The sequence below is a fragment of the Leptonotus elevatus genome, chromosome 10 (genome assembly GCF_054856555.1).
Source record: "Leptonotus elevatus isolate MCC_2025b chromosome 10, RoL_Lele_1.0, whole genome shotgun sequence".
In the NCBI taxonomy this organism is placed as follows: Eukaryota; Metazoa; Chordata; class Actinopteri; order Syngnathiformes; family Syngnathidae; genus Leptonotus; species Leptonotus elevatus.
The window spans coordinates 7,543,839-7,555,517 of record NC_141248.1 but is presented as its reverse complement, the minus strand read 5'-3'; the positions used below and the strand labels follow the sequence as shown (position 1 = coordinate 7,555,517).

Below are 11,679 nucleotides of genomic sequence, written 5' to 3'. Positions count from 1 at the left end.
TTACACAAATCAAACAGACATGATTGTTCATAAGACTTGATTTGTTTACTATTAATCACTATCGGTGTGCCTCAGACAATTAAATGATGTGGATTTACAATATTGAAACCTCAGTGATAGAAAGTCTGCTTGAGTAGGACTGATTTGAATCATTGTGCTGGATATTACATCAATCTAAACGAATCCAAAGTGTAAAATACAAAAGGGTGTGGCATTGACATTCTTTAGCTCTTTCTCCACCCTAATAGATTTTCAATCAGATTAACGGAATCAACCGCATACAAACACCCATCCAGCATACAGAAGCAAGAACAAAACAAATTCAATCAGAGCGAGAGGTCAAACCGAACCGGTGGATTTTACAACTGAACTGAGCCACAGCCAACACTCGTGTTTTTGAAGCAGCTGACTTTGAAAGCAACGGAATCAGCGACACAATATGAGCAATCGAGGATTCACAAGTCCCCAGCAAGCATCACTTCCTGTTGTGGTCAACAAATAAAATACCTGATTGCAAAGCACAGAAGATGAACTAAGTGACACAAGCGTCACATTTTATTTAAAGACATGCCAAGTGACTGCAACAGGAAAACAGATTTTTGATGTGTTTTTGCATCCTAAGGCATCAAGGGATAAGTGTCGAAATGCCATTTTACATTCACATGACTCATGACATGCTGGGAGGCAAATTGTCCACAATTGTTTCGAAAAGGACATAATGAGGTAGCTCATTCATTTGTACTTATCTTAAGTGTGTGTAATTGATTGGAGCCCAAACACGCCATGTCAGCACATTGCTCGTCTCTTACTCCCAAATGATCCAAGCGGCGCCACGCAAACGAGCCATCGCACTGACAGATTGTCACTTCAGCTTGCGGCCAGTCAGAAAGCCAAAGAGAACAATTGTGATGAGAAAAAAAAAGAAAAAAAAAGGCTATCGGACCTCTACTGCCTGCATAGTTTATTCTCTTCGAAAAAGCATCTCACAACAACCAACCATACAAATTTTGTTACAAAAAGCAACTCTTTAATCAACAAAAAGGTGTTATAATAAACAATAAAAACAAGTGAAACTGTGCAATGTTTTCTACAGTTCATCCAGAGCTTAACGCCATCGTTTCCAACAAGACAAAATAAGCAAGAAGAGTCCCCCAAAAGAAGCTTGTAGAGAATGGAGGATTTTAAATGAAGAGCCCCAGGTGAGAAAGTGAATGTGCTGGTCAGGCCAGAAAGCACCAATCAACAGCTGTCAACTATCAACGGAGACGCAAGGAGGAAATGAAGATGTCCGCTGAGAAGACGTTCGGTTTCCCCATGAGGCCATGGAGGTGTATTGAGGGGGGCCGAGTGGTTGCAGCCATTTGATGCATGGATGAAAGTCTTTTTCTTGTCGAATGGAACTTATTTATCATTACATTTTGTAAAGATGATATAAAAAGGCTCTTATTTTGTTCCCGCTAAAGCAAACAATCAACGCAGGCGTCATTTCCGAAGGTCCATACACTGCCATAGCGCGGGGCCTGCTTCCATTTGCAGGGACGAGACGGGTTTCAGCCTCAAAGTTGGGACAGGGCAGACAGGTGAGCCGCCGGGCGCCTGGACGGCGCAGCTCAGCGGAGTCCACAGCGACGTCAGGCGCCCGCGTTACCTGCGACCCCCGACCCCGAGCGCACCGCACTGTGCACTCGCTCGTGGTCAATCTTCCAGCAGATCTCTGTCCAGGTCCATAAAGGGCTCGTCGATGTAGCTGGCTATGGCGCACAGAGAAGTCCTGTCTGAGCCCAGTAACACCGACACCGTCTCCTTCCAGTAGCTGAAGGGGATACACGAGCTCTGGGGAGACAAAATGTCATTGGACAAAAGTCAGCGGCTCCATTAGAACACTAAAAAGGGTCACAAGCTTAGAGTAGCTTGACAAGTTAACACTTCTCATCTTTAACACAGTGTAATCTCCAAAGTCAAACAAAACGTACCACAATAACGACTTGGATATGTTTATTTGGAAATAGAAATGATCTATTTCAGGGTCAGACTATTGCCAGCATAAAGTCCCAGTGTTGATATTACAATAACACAAGGAAACAGTTTTGTAAATCTTATCGTCATTTTAAATTGGCCCTCACAAAAGTGTCAAAAAAAGATGCAAACACAAACAAATAAATAAATAAGTACAATACATATTCGTTATGCAAGATTCTAAAATAAATTTTAAAAGCGGCATCCGTGCAAAATCCTTTAAAAATAATTATTATATGATGTAAATATTTCAGGAAAATCTAAGTTAATAAGATTAAATGTATATTCAGTCTCCGCAAACCAGAATGGTTCCACCCAAACTGTCATACGTCATCTACGATCAGCTGTCAATCATTGGAAAATTTGATTTGAAATTAATGATTTATTTTTGAGAACAGGACTTTAATGTGATCCCAATGAAGGACACCTAATGCTGATGATCATTTTTATGTGCACAAATCTTTATTCTTAACTTAATTATTTCCTTTAAAGAAAAAAAACACACTTTTTTTTTAAGTCTTTTGATTTTGAAGTCAGACGCACCGCCTCCCTGTTCCCATTTACAATTTCTAATAACAAAATGTGCATGGAGTTGCAGATTTGATATTTGTTGTATTGAAAATAACGGAATGCTTTCCACTCGTGTATTCCTAATTTTTACATTTCAATATATTTTTAGTAATATTGTGAATCTACCATAGTCATATGTATAAAAAAATTAATAAAAAAAGATGCGGCATGGTTAATGTGAAAGCTGCCATATTGATACGTTTGAGCACGAGAAGAAAGGAGGCGGCAGAAGTAACAAGACGACCTTGACTTCACCTTGTGAGCAAACAGTTGGCCCTCTACAAAGCAGCTGACAGCAACATTCACGCGAAGCGGTGTTACGTTCCATTTGGCACGTGTTCAACATTCATTCTCCTTTTAGCTCGGCTTTGGTCTTCGCTAACTGCTGCGGACCAACATCTGGCTCGAGGCACGCCGCGCGCCGTTCAACGACAATGCCTGCCTTGCCTTTAGGCCTCTGCACTGACCGCTGGACTGGCTTGAATATAAAAATAGCAAGCTTCAAGAGCAGAACGAGAGTGGAAATCGCGTTATAAGTCATTTGAAGAAGAAAAAAATGCCACTGAGATGAATATCAAGTCACATTTGAACAAACATGTACACCCGTGCTCGACGCTCTCAACTTTGACGCTGGATGTCAGTTTGGCCCTGTTAAGAGATGCTTCGGGTCATCACACTCACATTCTCCAGACAGGTGCTGTCTTTGTCCTTGTTGAGGTAGTGACACTGCCAGAAGCGCAAGAGGTTGCGGAAGTTGTTGAGCAGACAACCGGGGTACTTCTCGGCGTACTCCTTCTCGCGCAAGGCGTTAAGGTAGAAGGGCAATTTGGCCTTTCTGCGGGCCAACATGAGGATGACCAAACTGGTGTTCAAACAGCTCACGTTCTCCTGAGCAAAGAAGCGACATGCATCAACAAGTGGCGCAAAAATGCCATTTCCCGCAAAATGCTTCAGTGCACAAAGTTATGGTCAAACCTGCGTGAGCGTCTGCACGTTGATGATGTTTACTAGTCGGAAAAGGAAGGCCAGTCTGTTCTCCATTCTGGCCATGTAGGACAGCAGGCAGCACTCGGAAAGCACCTCCACCACTAGTGAGGAACAAAATGGACACTTAGGAAAAGGAGTTTCAGTAGTCTGGGCGAAGACACACAAAAATAAGAACTTTACAGTAGTAGGCATGGCAACTGTTGAATTGAATTTTAACGGCCTCAGCTCGTTGCAGTCGAAGAAACGTGACGTCAGCTACGGCAAGTTGTGTTGCGTCCATGCAGACCTGCGCCATAGCACTATTTCTACAGACAACAGTCGGTGTTTCATGCTAATTATTAAATTCATTAATCAGTTCATTTATATTAAATAAAATAAATGATTGATGGTTTGTTGGCTACTTAATGAAATAAGAAAAGTATGCTACACCTTTATAACATTACCTACATTTCTTCAAATAGTGAAATCAAAAGCTTTGGAAAATAACCGTTTGAGCAAAACAAATTCAGACATTTTACCTACATTATATCTCAATGTACAATTGATTTACATTCATACACGGGCAACGTGTATATATATATATACAACGTATATCTGTATTAGTAACATCTTACACACTAAAAACAGTTGGGTCAAAAGTAACCCAATTATGGATCAAAAATGGACCGATCCACTTTATGGGTCAATTTGGGCCAACTTCTTGGGTTGTTTTATACAAAATGACCCAAGTAACGGATCTGACCAATGTTTACGAGTACACTAAAAGACCCATTTCTTGACTCAAAGTAGAGGATCGGTCCACTTTTGACCCAACTGTTTTTAGAGTGTAATCACAGTAAATTTGTACGAAAACCCATTTTAGTACATAAATACAAAATGAATGACAAGACAAGTAACTGACATGCCCTTTTTAGTCTTTTATTATACTTGGTTATATATACAAAAAAATATAGAGTGAGACCGATATTGTTTTTTTCCAGAGCCGATAGATTATTGGTAGCCAAGGAGGCCGGTAACTAGTTAAAGGGATACTATTGATGTCGACTTTGAATTCAACAAATTCCAATACTTAGCTTTGTTTAAATGTCTTCAAGCATAAAGAGCTTTTCAACTTATTGTATTATTTATCTTTGACAAAACATCTTCACACAAAAAAGCAGGGAGAACCCTTAAACAAATAGCTTCCTGAAGTTTTCTCGGGTTAATAAAGTTTTCCAAAATGTCAATATAACTGAAATTTTAGTCTCACTTATCCGCTCCCTGTATTTTGGTTCTAATGCTGTCACAAAATAATGACATCATTTTTTTAATTGATTGGTCTTATTGGCCGATGCCATTGAAAATGCCAAACGTCGGTCAATCTCTAGCAAAAAGAAAAAAAGAAGATATTGTTCCATTAGGATTTACCTTTAACATCCTCAGTTTGGCTCTGAAATCGGTCTAAGGACAGCACGATGCAGCGCACCAACATGTTGGAGTCCACCAAAGAACTGTTGATCTGTGTCAGGAAAGTCTGGAACTGCATACAGATAAAATACAAGCTCATCACCATCTATATTGTTGATGCGAAATGCAGTCACATCCAGGCAGGTAAGCCTGCAAGACACACAAATGGTACCTTCTCCGCTGTGTTGACGTATTTATTGAACCTTTTAAAGGCATCAATGTTAAACTTCATGAGCTCCCCGAGCAGATCGAAGTAGCTCTGCAAAACGTCCCTGGAAGTGCAGCCGCTGTCGATGATGCAGAACAGGATGTGCTGTCACAGGATGGAAGAAGACGTTTGTAGCAGTACTGGATTGTCATTTGTGGAATTACAATTTTCAGACAACTTTCATATGGAAACCCAGTTCATGCTGTTCACGTGAGCAATTTTCTTGTATTTTGCAGTCAAACTCAAATGTACGCCGTGGGCGATGTCGATACGAACGTCGTTTGTTCCATTCAAACAACCGTGCGGCGGCGTTTGTGACTAAAACGTCTTTAAATTTGAGATTCTGCAGAATCTTATACTGGGGGCTCTCTGATGGAGTTCAATTCCTAAAGCGGCAATATTAATGCAGTAGTAAAGTCATAATTACAGTAAACTAGTGGTTTATTTTGAAATGATCCTTTGTGTAGGCGCCGTGTTACGTTATGAGTATGTTTGCACCTTTTGTGGCAACTTTGTCAAAACAACGCACGCACATCAAATAAACTGAGGCTTTCAATCGGAGGTACCGAATGACTCAAGGACTCGTTTCATCCCAGTCGCCAAAATGCTGCCATACATGCGACATACACGACACAAGGTTTTTCAAGTTCCTCTGCTGCTATTCGAGTGAATGTGGACTGATCCTTTTGCCTTGGCACATTTTTTTTCTTCACCCGCCACGTGCGGCCCGAACCGTGGTACATAATCCGTTGCGCCGCTTCAGTAAACAATTTGTATGAAAAACTTTTTTTGCTTGTAGTCATCTTGACAAGTCCAATTACCTCCAGCAGTCCTCTCTTCAGGAGAAACATTTGATCTGCATACGAAGTGGCTCCTCTCAGAAAACTTTCCACTGCCCTCGCCTGCCAGAACCTATAGCCGAAGACGCAGAGTATGTCAAGTCAAAGAAATCAATCAATCAAAAGAACAATGAGCATCTTGTTGATTCTCTGCCTGACCTGAAGGACGAGTCTGGAGGCTCCCTCTTCATAACGGTGAGGAGGCGCGTGAGGAGGCCCTTTTTGCCGTCACACACAAGACTTCTGTCAGTGTTGACCAACGCCTCCACCTCGGGAATATTGGCCTTCATGGATATGCTGCTCAGTTCGTTCAGCTCCTGGCTATTCAACAGGAGGTACTTGTTCCTGAGACAGAGACATCGTGCTTAGGGAAACGTCAAACCAGACCGACATGGAATGAAAGGATTACTTACTCATGGTGGTCACTAAAACTTTGAAGAAGACGCAAAAACTGGATTTTGAAAGAGATTTCCTGCAGCGTGAGAGAAGACAAGATTATTACGTATGGTTAAAAGAACAGTCTTCCTTAAACAAGAAGGGGCGTCCGTACAGGGCTACAGTCACAGTTCTCGTTCTGGCCGTGCACCACGTGGTTTGAGAGCGTGTATTTCCTCCAGATGAGCTTGTCAAACAGGTTATTGAGACCTGGGATGAGACGAAACTCAGCCAGCATCTTGTGGACCTGTAAAGAGGCAGACAACAATGTTGGCGGGACACTCCTCTTGGCACTGCACTGCACTGCACAACGAGACTCCACCTGGTTCCTCTGTCGGCCCATGAGAAGCACACACAGCACATAGAGCACTTCCACTTTGTACATGATCTCATGGACGATTTTCATAGACGGGGGCAGACGATGTCTCAGCGGGCTGGTGGCCAGGGAGCCTTCATCCGAGGACTCTGAAGACCCACAAGAGAAATGTTGTCGGCGTGCACCCATGACAGCGGGAAGAAGCACAAACGGTTGTCTCGCCTGTGCTGCTCTGTTCGGCCTCCTCCGTCGCCATTTGCATGAGCGCGTCCAGCACCAGGGCGTTGTCCAGCCACGTGTACCACTCCTCCAGCTCCTGCAGGAAGTTAGCCCCCGTGGCCTCCGACACCTTCCTAGTGGCCAGCTTACACAGACGCTCGATGAATCCCGGGATGTTCAGCAAGGTGACTGTCGCAAAAGAGGAGTGTGTTGTTATTTGTCACCAGGACAAAAACAGAATTGCTCTCTGGGGACGCTTTACCTTGATTGACCTCTGCACGCGAGGGACTTGAGTTTCGTTTCTGCTGGGCATTTTTCGCCAGCAGGGTGTGCTTGTCGTCGTTGCCCAAGTCGGGCTCTGAGATGGTGACGGACAGGATGCGGCAGAAGTTGGCCAGTTGTTGTTGGTCAAAGCTTTGAACCAGACCTGACAGGTTAGGGATGGTCTCTAAATGGATCATCTCCTGCCAAAACAAAAATAGACGTCAAAAAATGCCAGAGATGGGCAACTTAAATGCTGGAGTGGGCCAAGATTTTTCATCAGTGCGACAGAGAGGGATGGGGTGGGGGGGGGGCCGGGGGCACATAGGACCACGCACTTCCTCACCAGATGTATGACAAAAATGCAATTTTAAATATGAAATACATGCAGCACACGTGCAAAATATGCGCTCTTTATACATTTCTACAACAAAGGGGTTGAAGCAAATAACAAAATAACGACATAGGCTCTTGTTCAAGGACAGCGGAAAGCTGCTGAATAGCAAACCAACTTTTGCATTCCCCCCATACATATTATTGAGGTACAATGTTTCTCATAAATATCATTCCAAATCTGCAAAAAAATTATTAGGCCTGCTCACATTGTAATAAAGGGCAGTACAAGACCTAGTGTCAGCCACATCTGTCAACTAGTGGTGAATGGTGATATTACAACTTAAAACTGCAGTCAACCCCTGCCTTCTCACGGTTTGACACTTACATATTCAGACCCCCCCCCCCCCAGTATTTAAATAAATCGATTCAGCAATATATCGCGATATTACAGCGCACAATTCTCGTATCTATTCAATATGCAGCCGAATCAATTTTGATGGAAATATTCAACAAAACGTCTTACTTAGGGTTCACACTTTGAGCATGCAAGAATGTTATATTAATGGAACATTAAGCCTTAAATTTGATTTCAATGCTGTTCAAACATGAAACAGTTTACAACCTGTTTGTTAAATACAGTGGCTCACAGTTATAAGCTTGAAATACATTTTCATACAAATCTTCCAATGTACAAGTTTAGTGTATTTTCTAAATGTTAGTAAAACCTTTTTTAATCGCAATAACTGATTTATAGATTCATATCAGGATTAATCGGTATTGAATCGAATTGTGACCTAAGAATCGTGATACAGATCGAATCACAAGGTACTAGGCAATTCACACCCCTAGTATTTATTATATTTTGGGTATTTTTCATTTTTCTACTAACAAATCTAGCAAACAGTATTTCTCATATTCACAGACACATTTTACTGAGCTTTGTCCATGGGGGAGACTCGTCAAACTCTAGTAGCTTGAATTAAAAACAAATCACATGCAATACACCCACCAGCAGCACGTAAACTGTTAATGAAAACATGCAATTTAATAGCTGATATTTGGCATCATAAATAAGGCTAGATAAGTCTTCATTGTTTGCTACTTTTGTTTGAGAGAGGCAGTAAAAAGATGTACCTTCTTAACTCCAAGTATGTCTTCAATTAGAGTTGCAGTTTGTAGGAAGGTCTTCTTGTTTGTCATCAGAGTGAAAAGGAACAGAACAAAGTCATCCCGAGCAGCTAGACTCTTTGTCACCCCGTCCGTCTGGGAAACAATTGTCAGGATTGGAAAATTGTTAATATCACCACTGTAGCAGTACATAAAATGAAAGGAATTTATGTAAATTGGAAATTAGAATACTTACACAGATGCAACAATTGTAGAGAACACTAAGGCAGTCTTTCACCAAATCATCATTCACTAGTGCAACAGAATAAGGGAATTGATCCATTTTAAGGTATGCTACAAACAACCTCCTCTTGGAATTCAACCACAGCGTATACAGTAGAAGTTACGATGATGTATATTCTCTTACTTTTTGGCTTTTTCTTCTGCATAGTTAGTGTGGGTCTCATCAAGAGCTCTACCAGCAGCTACAAGAAGAAGGAAGTGACAGTCAGTGTTCTGAGTTTTTGCTGTTATTCCCAGACCAAGTACTGCAAAGATGCAACGATTCTACATGACAATGCAGTGGGACGAGATGAGTGAACCTTACATGGACTCCCCCAAAGAGGTCAAAGGTGTGCGTGTTGGGGAAGGTGGATTCCTGAGCAGTCTTTCTGTCCTCTGTGACAAAAGACATGGCCTCCATGGACAGCTGGGACGATAACACCTTATGAAACACAAAGCTATATGTCGTCATATCCTTGAGGGGAAATCAGTTGTTGTGCATGAGTATTAACATTTGACAATTCTAAGGCTGTATTTCCATTGTTCATGTGAGACAATTATGTATTTTTGCTCAAGTGGCAGAATTCAGATATGCATCATGTAGGCATGGGCCGACATTAGATTCTAACGGCAGGATAAGAATGAGCAAAAATATTGTGGTTACACAGTAATAAAATTACAGCGCTAAATAAATGTTCTGAAATGTTTGGGTAACATACCAAAACATTTACAGAATATAGAATATTTGGTACATTAAGAAACACGTACCAAGTTAAGTTTAAATAAATGAATATTAACATTACTCTTCTGTTTGAATTCTTCTTAGTAAGTCAGTGTCCCACCATTCAATTAACTGCAAGCAACTTTTCGACACATTTTTAGATCACTTTGCATTGCAGTTACATGCTATGTTAGATTCTGAAAGGACCAGCCCCATCATGCTTTCCGTACTGTATTTTACTGCAGCGTGGTTACCTTAAGTAGGCCATGGGCATGCGAAAGGTCACTGTTGGGATGACTGCTCTCGTAGAGGTTCTGGAGCAAGGTAGGAATGCCTTGCCACTTGGCCCGCTTGTCTCGCTCCTGAAGGAGACCACCTGGAAGCTTCATAGCACAATGACAGGCAAGCCCGATTACAACATTTGTAGTCAAGCAATGTAAGTTAGTGAGCAAATGAGCATGTTTGTACTAATTTGCATGTAACGCTTGAATCGAATATATTTCAATAGTTCAGGTGTACCTAATGAAGTGTGATAATTATGTGCTTGCCATGGTTAGACATGTCATGACAGGTGCTTGTTAACTACCATTTAACTTAACAGCACAAACATGCTGTGTATAGCAGAAATCCCGTTCACAATGTTCAATAAATGAGTAGTAGCGAACTTGTTAAAGTTAAATTTGTCAAAACAGCTGTCGTCAGCGTGTCCTTTTATGGAAACTATTCCTATAGTGGTGGGTGGACATTACGTAATCGCCTGAGCCGTTCAGCTGGCTAAGCTAGTTAGCTGCCTGCCTGCCTAGCTGGCGACTTTCGTTTACAGCCCCGTGAAACAGAAACAATCAACGACTTTGTTGCGATGTTATTGCTCCTAAACAGGATTCACGAGACAAGAGCAACAAAATCCAAGACGTCATCCGAACCCTCCCTGTTTGCTTATGCTAAGCTAATGTGTGCTAACAACAAAAGATCACGCCAGCATTTTGTGCACTTATCAGCAAGAAGGCAAGATTGAGAGCCGTGTGTTCTGGTTAATGTTCGGGAAATGCACCAAATGTCGCTGCCCGTTGCAAAAATGCTGAACGAAACGAAAGCAGTGAGTCGCCAATCACGCCTGCCTGATTGCGTCTCGCTTTTCAGGCAGCACTCCAGAACGCAAATCCCTGGTTTGAGGCAACCAACTTTCCGACGTCTTTTCTGTCCAAATGCAATATCGTGTCGCTTACCTGCGTCCCGCGACTAAAAGTTTGTCCTGTGATTTTACTCTCCGTGAACTTGAACACGATGTTACTTTTGCAATTTCTTTGTTTTGTCCCCGTACAGTGGGTCTCGGACCCTTTGAGCGTCGCCATTATTTCTTCTTCCTGAAGTGAGCTGTCCAGGCAGGAAGTGGATGCAAACTATGATAAACCTTGAGGCAATTAGGCGCCATCTACTGGCCGACTACGGAACACCGCAACAATGCCAATGTAGAAGAACTCTACAACCTTTCAGGCCACGCTTGCAACAAGGACCCATCAACACATTTATCGATTTGAAAAGCGACTCAAACAGAAAGAAGACGAAAATCATGTGTGCCTTCTGCATTGTTTCTGGCTAAAATTGTCTTTACATTACGAGTTGCTCAATTTCCTTGATATGTTTAAATAGTTCAAGAACCACAGTTAAAATGGAATACCGATAGGAATTAGCCTGTATTATTTTCTCAAAATAAGAAAAGATAAGTTGTAGTTAAAAAAAGAAAAGAAGAGTAGCCAGTTTTTGTAGCAATATTGGTTTGTCGTGAGAGACTTTTTTTTTCTAAGGTAAAAACCATGTGTGGCTTCTGGCCATTTGTGATCTGCGTATTGTTTTACATAATTATGCAACACTTTTATGGCATCTTCATTAGGCAACTTTCAGCAATATCCTCTGGCAACTTGGCAACACTGGACCT

General features: G+C 41.8%; 1 protein-coding gene across 1 annotated transcript; it reads right to left on the bottom strand.

Annotated features, from left to right (window-relative positions):
• Nucleotides 1–944: 944 nt before the first annotated feature.
• Nucleotides 945–11,137, bottom strand: trpc4apa (transient receptor potential cation channel, subfamily C, member 4 associated protein a). Its single transcript, XM_086088002.1, has 18 exons — nt 10,970–11,137; nt 9,998–10,126; nt 9,348–9,464; nt 9,168–9,225; nt 8,997–9,052; nt 8,768–8,896; nt 7,299–7,500; nt 7,040–7,225; nt 6,824–6,966; nt 6,617–6,748; nt 6,480–6,538; nt 6,226–6,411; nt 6,049–6,139; nt 5,192–5,332; nt 4,981–5,092; nt 3,562–3,674; nt 3,268–3,474; nt 945–1,833 (listed from the first exon to the last, which is right to left on the bottom strand). Exons 1-18 carry the CDS (start codon nt 11,093–11,095, stop codon nt 1,696–1,698), a joined length of 2,325 nt encoding a protein of 774 aa, XP_085944128.1. The 5' UTR covers nt 11,096–11,137; the 3' UTR covers nt 945–1,695.
• Nucleotides 11,138–11,679: the final 542 nt, after the last annotated feature.

Coding starts and splice junctions, on each gene's coding strand:
- trpc4apa (XM_086088002.1), bottom strand. CDS start 11,095: ATGGCGACGCTCAAAGGGTCCGAGACCCACTGTACGGGGACAAAACAA. Junction 8,897..8,996: donor TCTACAATTGTTGCATCTGT/GTAAGTATTCTA, acceptor ATTGTTTCCCAG/ACGGACGGGGTGACAAAGAG. Junction 5,093..5,191: donor ACGTCAACACAGCGGAGAAG/GTACCATTTGTG, acceptor ATCTGTATGCAG/TTCCAGACTTTCCTGACACA.